General features: G+C 43.6%; 1 protein-coding gene across 1 annotated transcript in view; it reads right to left on the bottom strand.

Annotated features, from left to right (window-relative positions):
• DUSP22 (dual specificity phosphatase 22) overlaps window positions 1–19,472 on the bottom strand; it is a 40,429-nt gene that overhangs the window by 4,361 nt on the left and 16,596 nt on the right. Inside the window, exons 4-6 of the mRNA XM_009903815.2 lie at window positions 8,267–8,316; window positions 2,551–2,625; window positions 835–1,006 (exon numbers count right to left, since the gene is read on the bottom strand). Coding sequence (XP_009902117.2) covers window positions 835–1,006; window positions 2,551–2,625; window positions 8,267–8,316 — 297 coding nt within the window. The remainder of the gene's footprint in view (window positions 1–834; window positions 1,007–2,550; window positions 2,626–8,266; window positions 8,317–19,472) is intronic.

The raw sequence follows: 19,472 nt of genomic DNA, 5'->3' as shown, positions 1-19,472 counted from the left end.
CAGAAGTGGAAGTCACTGATCACCCACAAGGCGCAGGTCTTTTGCGTGGGACGGTTCTTATTATGGGCAAGCAGCTCATTTTTGTTTCATGAAAACCACTTTGCAGTCTTGCTCTTCCCTCAGTTCTCCTTCAAAAAAGCCTAACTCACAGAGTCACCCAACACTGGGGGCTGGAAGGGACCTCGAAAGATCATCTAGTCCAACCCCTCACTAAAGCAGGATCATTTAGATTAGGTCACACAGAAAAGCATCCAGGCAGGTTTCGAATGGCTCCAGAGGAGGAGACTTTTGGAGCTTGCTGACTTCATACAAAGCCTTTGAAGGTTAAGAAGGAAAAAAGGTCAAATTTGAGACTGTTCTACACACCAGAATATGACATATAAGTCATAATGAGAACCCTGTTTAACTCCTGGATAGCAAAGATTTCTGGTTACGATTTCTTTCCTTCTTACTGTTCCAAATGAAAGCCTTGAGGGGGAAACCCACTGGTTTTAAGCAAGTGGTACTTTGGGTTATTCTTTATGTAACTCACTCTTTAGTTTTTACCCCTCCAAAGGTGTCAGTCTTGTATTGTGTCTTAGCACACAGAAAGCAATGACTGGATTGAGAGCTGGAGGTGTTGGGACAATGTGCTTCATCTCTTTTCCCATCCAGCATTTCCTGATACCTTCCTTTCTACCTGCACCTCCCCAGTGGAACAAGCCTGGCCAGGGAGCCAGCTCCTCAAAGCAGGTCCATCAACTAAACGTCTCAGAGCTCAAAATAATGAGAAGCAACCCACGATCTGAGACAGGGTGTTGTGTTTCACAGCTCATCTGTCTGTTGTCCATCTACCTGCTCAACATCATGTTTTTCAAAGTCTTGTAGCTGCCTCTGGAAGCCCATGTTGGGATTGGCACAGGATCTTGCTGCACGGACGACAGACAGCGCATCTTCCCAACCAAACTCTGTGATGGTCATGATGTAGGCAACCACCAGCGTTACGCTCCTGGAGACACCTGCAAGGCTGCAAGAAAAAGGAGGTGCAATGCAGCGACTCCATGCTGTGCCCCAGCTACCACAGCAACAGCAGACTGCTGTGTGGCTTGTCACCAGGAAAAAAGTACCACAGCACCTGAGTGAAAAAGTCTTGGTGCTGCTTTTTGCAGATACATCAGAACAAATCCATGACAGAAGAGGTTCTGAGAGGTAAATGCTATCAGACAGGAAAGGAAGAAAGAAGTGTTCAGTTGTCACAAAACTAGGGGATAGTGCACATGTTCTGAGTGAGATTTGGGGTTGAGTGAGGTAGAAACAAATCACCCGCTTTCTTTTGCCTGCATAGAGCAGAACAGTGAAGTAAGACTGCTCCTTCTCCACCGTGAATGGAGTCAAAATGAATTTTAACTGAAGTGCTGAAGTACACATCTTGTCGTTCAAACTCTTTTCCTGCTGCTGCTATCCATGAACTGTACAACTCAACTCTCTCAACCCCAATTTCCCCACGTAGAACGCTGGGATAAATCATTCATTGCTACTGGTTTGACAGTGCTGGACAAAGAACCCTCAACTCTGACTACCATGAGTAGAAAGAGTGTGTCTGAGTTACATCTGTACCAGGCTCTTTTCACTAGGCATTTTGACACCAGTTTATGCTTTTGGAAGGGTTCACAAATTTAAGTATGTGGGTTTTTTAAATCCCTTAGCAGAATTCAGACAAATTATCCCTGTTTTACATACACAGAGCCCTGTCATGAGTCAGTAGTAAACTGAGGATTCATGCTCAGGGCCTGTGTACAAGTCCAGCATTCAAATCATGAGATGACTCTGATTCCAGATATAGACTCAGCTATGCCACTCGGACATACAGCACAAAGACCACAACTAATAGCAAAGAACAAGAAAAAAACCCAGGGAGTTCCTTTTCTCTTCTCTGTAGTCCCAGGAGCACCTCTCCAATCAGAGACCTGCTGCTAACAAGTGTGACATTTGAATGCTCCAGCAGTTTAAAGAGGACAAAAATAAATCTCTCTTCAGGGGAAGCTGCTTTTCATAACAATTCCAAATTCACCAAAACAGCTGTTATAGAAACAAATCAGATTATGAGGATTATGACAGCCACCTTTAGAAATGCAGTGGTCAGAATAATGGGAAATAAATAATATGCCTCTAGTCAATACACATCTAGTCCAATCAGTCCTCCAAAAAGGTTTCAAAGTAAGAGAAGGTCTAGAAGAATTCCCTGGGCTTTTTATGTGCAGGCTTCTTTTATGCCCACTCTGCTGACTCCAAAGTCCTAGCATGAGGCTTTAACAGCATTTATAAATCTTCTGGGGCACTTCAAGTGTTCAAAAATGCATAGCAGTAGTGCCGAGGGACGTGGTTTAACGGTGGACTTTGCAGTGCTGGGTTAACTTTTGGATTTAAGGACCTTGGAGATCACTTCTAACCTTCTATGTTTCTAAATAAAGGGGATATTTCAATTGTGCCATAAAATGGAGATGAACACTAACTTGCCATCAAAACAAGGAACATTCAGATGAAGGCAGAGAAAGCCTTTGCTGCACATACCAATGAACTAGGCAGCCTTCTCCTGCCAGCCGGCACTCGTGGATGAATTTGATGCTCTCTCGGAAATGCCTTGCCCTGAAAACAGAAGCAGAAGGGGAATAAAGAAAGTGCTCTGTTTAGTAAAACCACTACCTAGAGAGACATACCCGAAAGCTCCCTGAGCACTGTTTCTAGAATGTAGGACACAGGTCTTACAAGGCAAAAGCTTGCATCTGCCACGACTCACTGGCATAGTTATCCTCCACTCCACCCAATGGAAAAAAAAATCTGCTGTCTTAGGTACCACAGCATCATAAATACTAACAAACATGACTGTCAAGTCTGTATTTCAGTTCATGTCTTAATCCTCTTTAATCATTTGACCTCACATGTCCCTGTGTATGCTCTGGTGTCAGATATAACTCAGCATGACACCGAGTTCTCAAAGTGTACTGTATCTCACAGAAGCATCCACCCCCCACCAACCAAATTCATGCTTAACTTGGACTTCACCTCTTCCTTCAAACCATGTACTAAGACACATGTAAGTGTTATGATTTTATTCTTTGCAACATGAAATATCTCCCTTTTGTCTCCACCATGAAAATACTTCTCAGTCTAAGGCCTGGCTTCTTCAGCTCCTTCCAGTCTCCTCCCTCAGACTGCAGGATCCCTTCTTCCTGCCTTTATCCAGGCTGTCAGCCAGCCTCTGCCTACAGCCTACCTTCAAGCAGTGGGGGAGAGAGCATAGAGAAGATTCAGATCAAACAACTGAAGGTTTGTGCTCTCATCCTTTACACAAACCTCTTCATTACAGGTGGGGCAAGTCTAAATGGAACTGAGCAGCTGTCTTCACCTCAGCAAATAAGGAAAAACTTTGTTCCCATTAGGGTGGGAGAGCCCTGGACCAGTCTGCCCAGACAGGTTGTGCAGTTTCCTTTTCTGGAGAGATTCGAAACCCACTTGGACATTGCAGTCCTGGACAACCTAGTCTGGGTGCTCCAGCTTTAGCAGGGGTGTTGGACATGAGGATCCCTAGAGGTCCTCACTGATCCCACTATGCTGGGATCCTGGGGTTTTGTGAAATATCCAGTGTTAACTCTTTGTATCCCAGCCCTAAGTCACTCACTCTGCAAAGCCTTTGGGCTTGCCAGCATCACCTCAGCTCAAAGAGAGATGGAGTTCATCGTGGCCTTTGACTGCTCCTACAGCTTAAGTTCACAATGTGTGCAACACAGAAGAAAGATTAAGGAGCAGACAGCATCAGGCTTACTGGCAATGCCAACCACCAAAGCACACCGCACTCAACACCCACGAAGCACAACATTCTGTATTCAAGATGTTTCTTCTCTCAGGGTGAATATTATACCACAAGGGTTAAAGAAAAAACCTCAGCCCAGTACCAGCAGCCACACAAAAAAATCAGGAATACCCACATAAAGGAAACTTCCCTTCCTGCCCAGCAGAGCAGCTGCTGATGCTATAAACACTCAAGACCTAGAGGAGGGCAACAGTGATGCAGAGTGCGAGTACCTGTGGAATTTGCAAAGGCAACAATATCGCACAAGAGGAATCCCAAAGCTCAGGACTCTCTCTCCAAAGCAGTTCTTGCATCACTGGGTACAACATGGAAAACACAGCTGGAGGAGACTTGAGTGATGCAATCCCCAAGCTTTAGGACAGCACAGCATCTTGGGATTTCATGTTTCTCAAGAAACCAGTCAAATATGTGGGATAAGAGGGGAAAAGCCTTACACACACATTTTTACTCAGACTGCCACCCCAAAACATTTGCACTGGCTGAGTTCTAACAAGTCCTGGTGCTCAGGTCTGCTGCAGGGCATGAGCAGCTTCACATCAATGAACTTAAAACCAAAGGAGATGTTGAGCTATGTGCACAAGAGATGCTGTTAATCAAAGAATGGCTCAGGTTGGACGGGACCTCAGAGATCATCTAACCCCAAACCTCTCTGCCATGGGCAGGGATACCTCTCAACTAGACTTGATTGCCCAAGGCCTAATCCAATCTGGCCTTCAATCCCTCCAGGGAGGGAACATCCACAACCCCTCTGGGCAATCTATTCCAGAATCTCACCACCCTCATACTGAAGAGCTCTTCTCTGAGACTGAAGAGATTCAACCAGATGAAGAAACTCATTAGGGCTGGCTTGACAACATCCCTGTTGTCTCACCCACACACCTTTTCTTCTCTCTAGAACATCTGGTCAACAGCACAACTCCAAGCGACTTCACTACAATGGTCTAGTAGAAGTCTTGGTTAAACACTCCAATGCTTTGTTTTGAAAAGTGGCACTTGGTACCATGGTTTAGCAGTCATGAGGTCTTGGGTGACAGGTTGGACTTGATAATCTTTGAGGTCTTTTCCAACCTTATTGATTCTATGAAGAGTGTCTGTGAATGAGCAAAGCACCTTGACAAGGCACTCAACATAGCTAGCAGTGAACTGCATTCACTGAGTTTTATTCACCCTTCCTTATTTGCTGACACTCAGTCTGTTCAAACACTGCAAAGTGTTTACATGAAAACCAGAAGAGAAATTGCCAAGCTTAGAATGAATGCTGCTCTGTAGAACCATGGCTCCTCCTTTTCTTGAGTCAGAAAGAAGGGGAAATATTCTCCACCCCAACCCTACAGTATGAGGGTCTCTGCTGGCTCCAGCAGACACTAAACTCATTGTCAAAGTGACGGTACAAACCACGTTGACATGAAAAGTAAGGCTAAGGAACAGTTTGCTGCCTGGCAAGTGCCAGACACAATGAAGAACAGCAAGTCTTACTTTAACCACAAAACAGTTGATTATCATCTGTGACAGGAAAGCGCTCGACAAATGTGTTGGTTTGCAGCCTATTTGTTGGGCTGAACAGTTACTTCAACACAATTTATTACATGATATCTGGCTTTCACATCTCCCAGCATCATCTTCAGTGGGAAAACACCACAGGAAGAGCCACCAGTAGAGCATCCTTACCTGCACGTTGTAAGAGCGATCTCAACTTACACATTAGCAAGGGGGATAATCTGAAACTAGGCTGAGGGCAGAGTCATGATACCAGATCCACACACTCATTCCTTGGTAGTCAGACTTCTACAAATATTATAAAGCTTTAAAAGAAAGCATCTGAATCAGATAAGAAGCCCCTTGATGTTTCTTTCCTTTGGCAACATAAATGCAACAAAAATCCACCTAAATTTCTTCTCTTAATAGGTTATCTGGCTTCTGTGTTACCAGCACCAGCAGCCTCACTGCTCGAGTTCCACCGAAACATACAGCCTATGACAGTTAGCTGGAACAGGATTTGATTTCCATGGAATTAACATCTTAGCAACAGATCCTACAGAAGATGACATTTCTGGAGAAGTCAGTGGTCCAAGGTCAAATTCTCACAGCCCAAGGAAAATGCTCATTCAACACCTAGGAAGTGCCTTAAGTCTCAGAAGCAACTGCTTGATTCTTCTGCTTGGCAGGAGGAGAACATGGGAGTCGATAGAAGCAAGCTTCTGAGACATGTTACTGAACACCCACACACTGACAGGGGAATCCCTGCTGTATTTCCCTGGCAGTTCATTCCCCTAAGGAAGTGAGCTTCACTGAACAAGCTCGCTAGGAGTAAATGTGTGAGGTTTCAGTGGTTAAAGGATTTCAGCTGGACCTTATCAACCTGCCAGCAGTTGTAAAATAGCAGTAAAGCTTCCGAACAGACTTGTTTTGAGAGAGACAGAAAGGAGAAGCACAAACCTGGTCAGTTGTGCTGTCATCCATTACTAAGGAAACAGTCTGCAGTACAGGATGCTGGGGTTTTTTTTAGCATCAGGAGGAAAAACTAAAAATCCCTCTTTTTGAAAGAAGAGCATGGATACACAAAGATGTTGCAGGAGGACTATTCTCTGTTCTGCTGCCCAGCTATCCCTCCCTCCACAGAGGACACCGGTAAGTACAGTCAACCACTCTGAAGAAAGAAGGGGTCAGATCCTCACAAACTGGCCACAGACAGAAGACTGTTGTGCAAACCGAGCCACATGCTATTTGTGAGAGGCACAGTTTGATTGTACTTGAAGATCTGGGCAGAAAAAAAAATCAGTTACTTATCAAGTTTTATTTTAAGTGATCAAATGTATCAGTATTAGAAGGAATGACGTTTGCTCACAACCACCCGATACCAAAGGAAGTCTTTTAGATGCCTGCAGCATGACAGAAACAATAATCATGCAAATACTCTATCTTCTTGGTGAAGCTTTATGGGCTTGGGTACTGCACCAGATGGCTCAAGCACTTGGAGGTGCTTTTTCAGTATAACCCCCCCCGATACTTAATGGTGAGGGAAGCAAACTGAACATCAATTAACATTCATCACAAGCCCCATCCTTTGTATTCTCATTCCCAACTGATCCACATCTCCATTAACAAGGGAAGCAGACATGCAAAACGTTTTCAGGAATGATGCAGATCTCAGAATATCAACATCCATATGACAACATGCGAAGTTTCTCTCTAAGCTCATTTTTTCCTTTCCCCAAAATGATTTTTTTTTTTTTTTTTAAGATTTATTTATCCTAAGTATTAAGGCCACAACAGCTGTCCATGACAAAGGCAGGTAGCTGTCTGCTTTCTCGTTGCAGATCTATCCTGAAACTTAGCATTTTGGGGGTGTTTTTTGTTGCGGATTGAGGAGGGGAGGAACTGTGGTAGGCTTCCCCACCCCAAAATGATGACAGAAAAACGTTATGAAAAGGTAAATCACCACACAAATGCCCCACTGGAATCTTTCTAAGGTAGGAGAAACACGTACTCTAAAAATATCTCCCGAAAGCATGAGCCAGAATATCGCTGTGATGTGAGCGAAAAGCAGCACGGCATTTCCTTCCGTACCTACCAGGGCTCTTTCAGCTACTTGTTTCTCTAAAATGTGGTAGCAGGATGTGGCTGAAACCCCTCCTTCACCTCTCCCCAACATAAACAGTGAGGTCTAGAAGAAAGAGTTGGTCAACATCCAAGTTCTCTTACAAAGCCTGTTTTGATTTCTCTTTGGAATCAAGACTTGTTTTGCTCAATGGCTCCTAACACTAAACACAGGGGCAAGTCAGTGAGTGTTTTGTGAACATTGGAGATGAGAAAGAGTGAGGCTGGGACACCCTGATTTCACTACATATATCCTCAAGTCACTGGAGGGCAAGAAGCTCCTCGCCATGTCAGCCTACAACTAAGAGCAGGTTCTGAGGCAGTTTCAAGAAGGCAGCTTCAAGAAGTTCAGAGCAGATCACTGCAGGGTTCGTTTGCACACCTTATCTCAAAGGCTGTGAGGAATTCAATTTCAAACCTTGAAGCATGAGGCCTCATACCTTTCTCAAGTATTTCCTTATTGTTAAGGGCTGGAGATACCTCTAACAAAAAATAAGCAGCCAAGCAAGAAGACTTACAAAAACAACGTCTAGAATAACTTGGGATTAAGTTGGGAGCAGATTGACAAAGGAATTCCTCACGTTGAAGGCCATAATTGAAGCCTGTTTACATACAGACCCTCCTACAAAGCCTTACATGCAAAAAAGCAGGGTTTGAATCAGAGCAGTCAGAATAGAAGAGTTAACTGTGTTTTCTTAGCAGATCAAAACCCACTTTTGTGGAACACTTGGGAGATCAGAGTCAGCTCAGGATAAAACAGGCATCAGAGTTACTGAGGGATTTCTAGGGTCTTGCAATTTGTTTATAAAGAAAACTTACAAGTTCTGCGAGGGCGAGTCAGCAGCAGGAATGCACAGGTACTTCACTCCCTGTGTGAAGAGAAGAAAAAAGCCAAGCTGAATACATTCATCAACCACCACACAAGCCCTCCTCCAGGTCAGTACAGCTTTTTTGCCTTTGAGGAAGGCACACCATAACTCAGACCAGAACCTGGAGGTGTTCCAGAGGGGATGGCACTTGGTGCCATGGTTCAGTCATGAGGTCTGTGGTGACAGGTTGGACTTGATGATCTTTGAGGTCTCTTCCAACCTTGGTGATTCTGTGAAATCATCTCTGTGCAGCCAGGTTTTAAAACACCATTTTCACATCTGCTTTGCTGCCAAGACACCAGCACATGGCTTAGTCATGCTCATCCCAAGGCCCAAAAGTGAGTTAGTTTGTTTTTTTAAGATAGAAGCATCTTTACTGAAAAGGTGCAAACCTTTTTCAACATCTCATTCTTTTATTTCTAGTAAAACTGAGTTGTCTTCTCCTGCCTTTCCCTTTCTGTAGGCAGATGTTACAACCCAAAAATTGTAACAAGCAATTTCTGCTCTTTTTTTTTTTTTTTAAGCTGGTCAACAAACCAAACAAAAAACATTTCAGAGAAGAAAGAGGTTTGTAGAATGGCTTTTGGGGGGAGGAGAGGGGGTTGGGGAAAGAAACTTCAAGAAGGACAACTGTAAAACTCGCTCCTCTTCCATAAAGCTATCCTCACTTTTACTCACCCATCATGGTAAGTTACAAAAATCAGTTAGGGAAGTTAGGCAACTCTTTCTGATGCATTAAAAATGTTAGTGGGTATATTTAGACCAACACTACAATCACACACTACTGCTTTGCATTGTCAACGCTTCTTTTAACTGCCGTTTTCTTTTCAAAGCTTGTTTTGCTCCTATGACTGTTCGTGGCACTTCTGAAGCATATTTAGCTAGCTTCTCAAATGGGACTTTCAAGAATAAAAGTTGCAGCTCAGACACACAAATGCTGTATCATTCACTGGAAGTCTCTTGACTAATCTTTCATGCAGAGTTATGGATATTTCAGATGCAGAGATAAGGATTCACAGCAAAAGGTTCACCATAAAATGCACCTTAGTTTACATCCTGTAACAATGCAACCCTAATCCTGCATGTTCAACACTGTGTATGGAAACTCACTCATTTATCTATAAGGGTTCCTTTGCCAACAAGGTGGAACATGATGTGCATTTACCTGGCATTTCATTTGACAGCTGGGGTGGAGGGTGAACACGTAATTGCTCAGCTGTGGTGGCTACCTGAGGCAGCATCTTCTCCAACACCACCTTTTCTCTTCTGGATCAGAAACCCCTCTTAAATTTCCCCTACACTCACTTTGTAACTTCACTTACTACCTCACACCAAAGAGCAACCCCTTTCATAAGAGGTCCTGATCCCTGGCACTATGATACTCCATCATGCTCATCTCTCTGCAAAATCCATGCACTTCACCATCCAGAAAGCATATAGTGATACCTCACCCCACCTCTTTACCACCACAGCATCAGCATCACTTCTTCAAACCACCAGAACCCCTTCAACCAGTGTTGTCTTCACAGCCATATAGATCCAAGAGCCTGCTCTGTTCCCACCATGCTTCACCTGTTCTCCACACTCTAATCAGCCATCTCCCATGTGCCACAGCCAGAGCAAAGACCCTACTGCGTACAGGCTTCTGGTTTGGGGACGGCCCAGCAGACAGTGCTGAGTGGAGATGGAGGGAAAAGGCATCATCAGGACCACACCAAGCCAGTAACAGCATTTTACGCGAGAGCTACATGGCAAAATGAAGCTGAGAGGAGAGAGAACAAAAACAAGGTCAGTTTGCAAACCAAAGCAGCTCATTGCTGGAGGAATGGCATACACAAGTGACAGTCCTTCCTGCCTTGTGTCAGGAGAAGGGGGAAATCAGGATAGCTTCTTAGCCATGAGCTGATCCACCACAGACATGTTTGTTTTGAAAGATGATGTAGCAGTAATATATTTATGGACAGGCTGCTGAGCCGAGGATGATAATTATATTGTGACAATAATAAGTATTTTGTATTATGCCCCTGAGAGGTTTATCTTGGACACTTCAAGTGAGTCACTCTGATAGAATGAAGACCTTGTGACCAGAAAGTCCCCCACACCTCTATGCGGTTCTATGCCCCAGCTCTGCACCACACCAAGGGAAAGAACAAGAAGAAAACTGCAGGCAGGAGATGGGTCGACTCCAGAGCAATGAGAAGGTTGCCACTAGTTGTGCCACAAATTTCAGAAGCTATAGTACATGCTGAGTGCTTCTTGCAGGCTGAGTGCAGAGGAGCTTTCAGATCATGGTCACTTGAAAAGCAGAAGTAGCACCAGCACAAGCTGAAGACCCACAATGTTCTTTTTTTGCCACGGCTGGCTAGCTCCCGCTACCGCAAGCAAGCACGAAACCAGCCTACAAGAGTCCACACATGGCACTGAATGGCTCATCCAGAACACGATCCCCGAGTTCTTCAGCCTTGTAACTTCTGTTGAAGCCCACAGCACACTTCTCACTGCTGTGCTCAAACCCTCAGCATCAGCCCTATTATTACAGCTTCTCAGACAAGAGGTGGTTGAAGTCACTGGAATTCAGTATTTTGACCAAAGCATTTTGCTTAAAAGGTGCTTTGGGAAGGTGGTGGTGGTGGAGGACTCCTCCCTGTGAGGAAGCAATCACACACTCAACTCAGAAATAGTTAAGAGGTGGGATTTCAGAAACACTGTGCAGTGACCTAACCCAAACTCCTGCAAAAATCAACTGTGAAACTGACTTTGAGCCAAACCCAGTTTGGCCAAGGTTCATGACTCCTGAGAATCCCACCCTACCTCTTTTGCTTCTTTTAGTTGAAATAAATAGGATCAAATAGAACTCATCATAACTGGATACCTGAAGTACAACAAGGACAGAAGGTTCTATGGGGCAGGTATTGATAAGCAAGACTCTGGGGATTTTCTGTGTGGATACTCACATGTTGATTGCTGAAATTGGCTTTTCCTCACATTGTCTTTTTTAAATGTATTGGCAATGGGGAAACAATTACTGAATGCTGCTGTGAATGCTTTTTATATATTTATGCCCCAAGATACTGCTGTCCTTCCTGTGCACATACCCTGCAGATAACATCTAAGAACTGTCCCAAAGGGACCTTTCGAAGCAGAACAGTTCATGCCAACTGAACCAGTAAATACCTGCAACATTTTAGATGCAGTACAACTATGCAAGAGCCATCACTAGTTTAGAACAATAGAATGGTTTGGGTTGGAAGGGACCTTATAGATCATCTAGTTGCAGCTCTCCTTCCATGGACAGTCATACCTTCCACTAGACCACATTGTTCAAGGCCTCATCCAACCTGGGACATCCACAACCTCCCTGGACAACCTGTTTTAGTGTCTCACCACCCTTACTGTAAAGAATTTCCTCCTAATATCCAGTCTTAATCTGCCCTCCATGAGCTTCAATCCATTCCCTCTCATCCTATCACAAGTCCTAGTAAAAAGTCCCTTCCCAGCTTTCTTGTAGGTCCCCTTCAGGTACTGGAAGGATGCTATAAAGTCTTACCAGAGTCATCTTTTTTCCAGGCTGAAGAGTGCCAACTCTTGCAGCCTATCCCCAGAGGGGGCATTTTATTACCTACCAGCTTGTTTACTGTTCTGAAACTGCACAGTATAAGATGTGAGAAGGCAACAATCACTGAAACAGCAACTAAAACAGAGTGAGCTAAATCAAAAGACTGTGGAAGAACAGACCAGCTCCCAGCAAAAAATTCAAAAGGCTCCAAATCAATACCTCGACTGCAGCTGTTAAACTTTGGCCTGGCAACAAATGCAACATCCAAAGTTGAACCAAACCCACATACGAATAAAGATGGAAAGACAAATACAAATGTTGTCAACCATATGGAAGCCTTGAGTTATTAATTTATTTCTAACTTCAGTCTGCTTTGGTTCCTGGAAATGACAATTCTCTGAAGATTATCCAGTAAAGAAAGGACAGAACCACTGCACATAGGTATTGTGCCACTTTACCTGCACACACTAAATCAGGTGCCACAGAACAGCTGCTCATTCCAAACCACACTTTTTGTTCAAAGCAAAGAGAAAAGCTTCCAAGTATAAAGACTCATGAAAAGTAGGATTTTTTTAAAATCCTAGATGAAATCATAGACTCAATAAGGTTGGAAAAGACCTCAAAGATCATCAAGTCCAACCTGTCACCCAAGACCTCATGACTGACTAAACCATGGCTTCAAATGCCACGTCCAATCCCTTTTTGCACACCTCCAGAGATGGTGATTCCACCACCTCCCTGGGCAGCACATTCCAATAGCTATCAACTCTCTCTGTGAAGAACTTTCTCCTCACCTCAAGCCTAAACTTCCCCTGGTGCAGATTGAGACTGTGTCCTCTTGTTCTGGTTGCCTGGGAGAAGAGACCAACCCCCTCCTGACTACAACCACCCTTCAGGTAGTTGTAGACAGCAATAAGGTCTCCCCTGAGCCTCCTCTTCTCCAGGCTACACAATCTCAGCTCCCACATCCACTTTATTTACTGAATATTGCTAATATATTGTCGTCCAAACATTCCTTCAGCTGGTAGCTGTGCCAATTGTCTTAACTCTCCACACAAGCTTTCCCCCCAGATTATTAATTTGCAATAAAATGAAATCAAGCCAAGAGTTTAAAACAGATGGAAGTTACAGGTGTTCTATACACACAGAATGTGTTCAAACCCAAGCTCATAGGTCAGTGAAACGCTGAGCTCACCTCTCTTCTGCTTATCTTGGTTCATCAGCACTTTCCACTGGTTACTTCTAAATCATTGCTCACTTTCTTTTCTCCATCAATCACCTTCACCACCACACACCTCTGCCTCCACCACACACGCTGCTCCAAACCTTTTCCCTAGCATTCACATGAGCACCACAACTAATGCCCTCAAACAATAGCAGCACGCCCATTTCTTTCCATGTGCTCGTTAGGATTACTCTCCCTCAAAAAAATCAGTAAAATAAAATACAGTTTACTCCTCTGTTTTGTTTCAGCACTCAGAGTAACCACCAAAACTAGATTTCTGTTTCTCTTAGGCCCTGAAACTTAAATGCTACAGTTAAACCGATACAGCGAGAGCTAACAAAACTAGAGCAAGTATTGGGATTTCAAGATTGTCAAAGCTGAAACAAGAGAGAGTTATGGAGAATGTCTAAAATTCACTGCTATTAGAGAATGACACTTGCATGATTTAATCCCAGGTTCTAGAATGAAGTCGGTTTTGCCCCAGTGGGTAGCAAAGTATGAAACCCAAAGACGTTTAGGGACGCGAGTAGGTACGCGGAGGTTTTACGCCACAGTTAAAAAAAGGATTCAGAAACTTGCAGCCATTTCCTAATTTCTACTTATTTTAGAGGTCAATCTGCTAAGATTGGAAACCAAAGTCATCTCACATTTGGAAAGAGTCAGTGAAACTATAGGAAAACAACTTCCCAATATCCTTTGCTATTAAATCCAGCATTCCGTGAAGAGCCCAGGAAATGTAACAGCCCACCTCAAGGAACACAGTTTGTCTTCTGCTTACCTATCAGCTACTTTATAAACCTCTAGATTCTTTCCAACTAAACTTGTATAAACTGGCATTTGGGGGGTTTTAGTAGGACACAGAATATTGCAGTAGTCAAATGACACAAGTCCCACACACAAGACAACAGGTCAGTGATTGAGAACAGGATCTGTAAGGAGCATGCACAAAGGGGATTGGACGTGGCACTTGGTGCCATGGTTTAGTCATGAGGCCTGTGGTGACAGGTTGGACTTGATGATCTTTGAGGTCTCTTCCAACCTTGGTGATTCTGTGTGCTGGCAACCACCACCAATAATTTCAGCTGAATAGGATAAGGAAACAAATGCTCCTTGCTCATGATGAAAGATGCCATTAAGACTGATGCTCTCGGTTTAATGACTTTAAATCACATCAATAGTTTATCCATTAAAGGAAAATGGACAGGAAAAAAAAAATGAAAACTGAGTACTCCAGCATAACAGCATGCATGAGAGTAAGAGAAATGACTGAAAACACTACTCTCTTTTTGATGGTTAGTGGGTTTTCCAAGTAAAGTTTTTCACAGACATTCTTCAGAATATTGTCCTCCCCACTGCTCTAAGGTTCTGCTTAGAACTGGAAACCTCAGTCCAGAACTGCAGATATTAAAAGGCAAGGAGAGGGGAGAAAACTCCAACTAACAAAATTTCTATTCTCAAAGGGGCGGGGGGGAGAAGGGGCTGAAAAGATTTAAGGGCAGCATGATTGTATTTTTGGCATTAAACCCCTGTATTTAAATTTATGTAAAGATAACCATCAACAACTTCCAAGAATCTTTTTTTTAACCCTAACCTCCTAAACTTACATTTGTGAACCCAGATGCAAATGAAGTAACCTCCAGCACCTGGCAAGCTCTTTCAGGTTAGTCAAAAAATATGTGTTAATTTGAGTCTTCACATCAACAGATGAGGGCAGGAGGACTTATTTTTGTTTAGGGGCATTTCAACAAAAAGAAGCTCAAGTGGGAAACAGCCAGCACAAAGCTTCCTCCAGCCAAACCAACGAGAGGTTATCAAGGGTTTTGTCCAGTAATGCACCAAACTGAAGCTGCTGAACTGAAAACCGTTCAACCGCTTGTTTGTCCTCTCGGTTACTTTCTGCAGCCATCACCATCGGTGCTGATTTCATTAATGACTCATAGAAGATACACTTGTGTTTCACAGAACAAACAACCACGGATCGACTTGAAGAGAACAACACACTCGGGTTGGAGCTTGGAAAGTGTTATAAATGAGATTGAAATTACCTGAAGATTATGAACCACAGAAAGCAGGATGCTCCTGCAGTGGAATTTATGCATTTGATTTGTGTTACCTTCAAAACTGCCACAGTTTGCACAAGTGGTGGGCCTGGGGTTTTTACAACTCATGGTTTTCTTGGGAAGCAGTCTCAGAGACACTTCTGGAAAGCCTGTATTAAGGCTGGGATGTGCCCATCACAAAGAGAAAGTGTCCTGTTGAAAGCCCTTCTTCCCCATCTTTCTAAAGTTACAAGAGGGAAACATTGAAGACTGAAGGATTTTCCTTTTCTTGCACAAGTATATCAAATCCTAACCCTGAATTCCAATTCTAACCTGGCTCATCTGACAGAATACCAAGCAAGAGACAACATTAATGGGTTTATACTAAATTGTTGTTTATCTCCTTTAGGCCACACCAAGAATATTTAGATACTTCACCTGAGAGGAAGGACCTTGTTCATCTGCCTTGACTAGATTCAAGCCCCTAGGCATGTCAGAGCACATCTAACATAGAATGGTTTGGGTTGGAAGGACCCTAAAGATCATCTAGTTCCAACACCCTGCCACAGGCAAGGAAACCACCTACTAGACCACATTGCTTAAGGTCCCATCCAACCTGGCACTACCCACCAAGGAGATATTCGAGTAATACAACAAAACAACACACCCCATTTGCTTCTTTCTTTCAGGGAATGCCAGAATATGATTACCACAGTTCTGCAATATGCTCACATTAACACGCTCTCCTTATCTCCCCTGTACCGAGTGGGCTAAAGGCGCTCTGGTGTGCATCACCAGTCTCTGCCCAGGGTACTTCGTTATGACACAATTTACAAGCCACTTTATGAAAGTCTCTTGGAGGCTTCTTAGTGGGCTACTGATGATAGAGCCAATGCCAGACAGGGCATCACTTCAAACCAGAGAGAATCATCTGCTGTCACTACACCTGAAAGAAAAGTGTTCACTATTTCGCTCAGCATGGTCTTCTGAAACATCTCACGAGGGGAAACCCTTACCATGAAAAGGCAGTGAAACATCAGAGAAGAAAGTCTTTTTTATTAGAAGAAATGCTTCTGTGCTTCCTCCTGATGGTAGCTGAAAGGCTGAAAAGTGACAGCTTCCAGATCTGGGGACAGAACATCTTAGTGCTAGAAATGGAAATGCAACTGTTTGACCTGACTAAATTATTAATTTGCAGCAATATGGTATTGGGAACTCTGATTTTGAAGGCTGTGTTGCCCTCTCCCTCTTTAATTCTTTGCACAATTCTTTGGGCTGGATTCCAAAGCCAGCAGAGCCTGTGGTAGAATCCAGACCATAATCAGCAGGGACTTCTCTTGCAGCTCAAGACTTCTGCACACTACCCAACCCCAGATCATGGATTTAACAGACTGGCAGCACTCACTTGCTGAGCAGCATCTGTTCTGAATTAACAAATGCCACCCCCCCACCCCCCCTTTTTTTTAAAGGGGCTGGTTGGTTTCCCAGTATTTCCCTATTTAGTTATTCCATGTTGAGCAGTGACATGCTTTTCAGTCCATACTAGTGCTTTCTGGAATGATGTCTATGTGAGGACATTCCTTCAGATTACAGAACCGATGAAGAAAAGCACTTGGGTATCTCTCAACACTCCCAGAGTCATCAACTGGAGGAGACTGGGGAAAAAAACACAGGGGACTGGAGCATCTATCTGACAAGGAGAACATGAGAGACATGGAGCAGAACAGACAGAGGGAATCTCAATGCTGATCATTATCTAAAGAGGAAGGGGGCGGGGGGGGGGGGGGGAAGAGGATGGAGGCAGACTCTTCAGTAACGCCCAGTGGCAGACAAGGGGCAGCAGGCACAAACTGGAACCCAGGAAGTTCAATTGAAAGGTAAGGAGAGATTTCTTTGTTGTGAGGGTGCTGCAGCAGTCTGATCAGAGAGGTTATAGAGTCTGTTTATCTGAAGGGATTCCAAATCTGCCTGGACATGGCAATCTTGAGCACCTGTGGGTGAGCCTGCTTTAGCAGAGGGGTTGGACTAGCTGATCTCCAGAGGTCCCTTCCTACCCTTCAAAGCAACAAGAAGAGCTCCCCTACAGTACACCATCATATTAAGAGCAGATACAATGAGTTTCCATAGCATAAGCCCAAATGGCTCCAAAAATACTACACAAATGATGCCAAGCAGATTGCATTGTGCCAGAAGTGCCAGTTCAGATCCCCTATAGCTTAGTTTGCTTTCCTGTCTACAACCTGCACAAGTATAATCTCAAGATCATCTGGAAACACACAAGACTGCCCTGCCCAGCTGCAACTCCAGTAAGATTTACAACATTCTGTCTTAAACATGGAACAAGATCACAAATCTTGAAGCAAGCTGCTATGACTGGATTACCTATACCAGCCCAGCAGGCTACAACCATTCAAGCTTGGAAACATCACTAAGTTTTTGGTAGGCATTCAGTCATTCAGCTCTTCACTTTCCTCCAAAGGGCTGGATTTACTAAACACTCTATTTTTAAATTAATAAAATTGATCCAGCATTTCCTCTTGTGATCTCCCCAGCTCCAACTACCTCATCCTTCACACTTTATACCTGCTCTGTATCACAGCAGACAGCTGGGCTGAACAGTCCATCCACCAAATCCATCTCTCTCCAGTTTGGAGCAGAGAAGGATGTTATGGGGGCCAGTGTCAAAGGCCTTCCAGGAATACAGATGGATGACAACCTGTTAGATAGTTCCAAGAGGTCACTTCCAGGTACATTATTATTTAAAGCACACTGAGATATATTTTGCTGTTCACCTTTCAGTGTCTCACGCTCTGAACAGAGATTTTACCACCTGAACTAGCTAAAAGAGAGTGCTCAGAAAGCAGGTGGCAAGAAATCTAATTATTCTCCTCTGAGATGGCTTTTTGTGTGGGTTTACAACACATCTGTGAGTGTTCCACGGGCAGCTGTCCAAAGTGCTCTGGATGAGCCAACTGATTCACTGAGACTGGGAACACACATGAGGCTGTTGGACACTGTTCTTACTCAAGAGGTAACTTCTGTGCATCAGAAATAGCAAACCTTGGAGTCCTTTCTCTTAGACACATCACCTGTAGGTTTCTGTAATGCAGTTGTAAGCCTGCATCTTCAAATGGCAGAAGTTATCTGTGTGGTGAAGATCCTGAGTAACAGTGGTATACTTTATTGGAACAACAGCCTTAGGATTCTCCCTAAATACAAATTCATTTCAGGACTGGCTTTATTAGAGCACAAACTTTCTTTAAGCAGATTAGATAAGAACCACCTGCAATATTGCAAGGTCAGATTTTGTCAGATTCTTTCCAGTCTAAAATCAAAGCCTTACAAAACAGTTCTGTGTCTTGTACTTAATGCAGGCTGCCAGGATCAAATTGACTTTAAACTTACTTTTTACCTCCTTACTCCAGCTTCAAAGTACAAAATAACTTCCTATAGCCAAACTTAAGAGCTAACCCTAAATCAGATATCTATGAGGGTTGTAAAAGATCTTTGAGATAACCTCTGAAACCAAATTTCAGTAGGATCTGGTGGAAGTTTTAAGAGCTGTTTTCCAGACCATTGGCACCTAAAGAGGTACACTGCATGCTGAGAAAGAAGAAATCACAGTTGGAGAAATACTTATTTCAGAGGCAGAGGTGAGTCAAGCAAGTCCACCCTTGAAGAGCCTGTACATGTTTCCATGCCACTGTAAATTTAGGACACTTGTGAACCAGATTGAGAACAGATCTGGGTAAATTTAACCCTTTGTGTCTTTTGTGGGGCTAGCTAGAGGGTAAAAAAAAAAAAAAAAATATTTACAAGCTCCCAGATCTATTCACCACACAGCTTCACAACCAGATGTACCAGCACAAGCGAGGAAGTGACCTGTGGGCTCCCAAAACTGCCACCTTCACAGGAAACACCACTGGCCTGAGGCTGCAGCTGATCTGCACCATAATAAGCCTTCTTACTTCTCTAATCATCATGCTAAAGCAAGCTTTGCCTCATGTTAGAGGATAGCACCCCAGAGAAAACACCACATCTCACTCGGTACAACTGGTTATCACCTTAACTAAAGGTGCTCCTCAAATCCAGTATCTTTCAGACAAGTATCAGACACAACAAAAAGTCAAGTGGACAGTATAATGAAGTTAACAACTAAAGCCCTGCTCCAGCACACCTAGAACCTAGGTCTAGGTCAGCACTGTATTCACCATTATTGTGGTTCAGGTTTTAGTCGTGACATAGTAGGGACACCTTTTGCTCAGCTTCCCTGTTGAGGTGCCCAGGAGAGGTGGAAATTCTGTAGTTTAAGGACTGAACTCACTAGAGATTTTTA

This window comes from Dryobates pubescens, chromosome 9 (assembly GCF_014839835.1).
Source record: "Dryobates pubescens isolate bDryPub1 chromosome 9, bDryPub1.pri, whole genome shotgun sequence".
NCBI lineage: Eukaryota > Metazoa > Chordata > Aves > Piciformes > Picidae > Dryobates > Dryobates pubescens.
The sequence above is the reverse complement of the archived record's forward strand: the minus strand, read 5'-3'. Positions and strand labels throughout refer to the sequence as shown.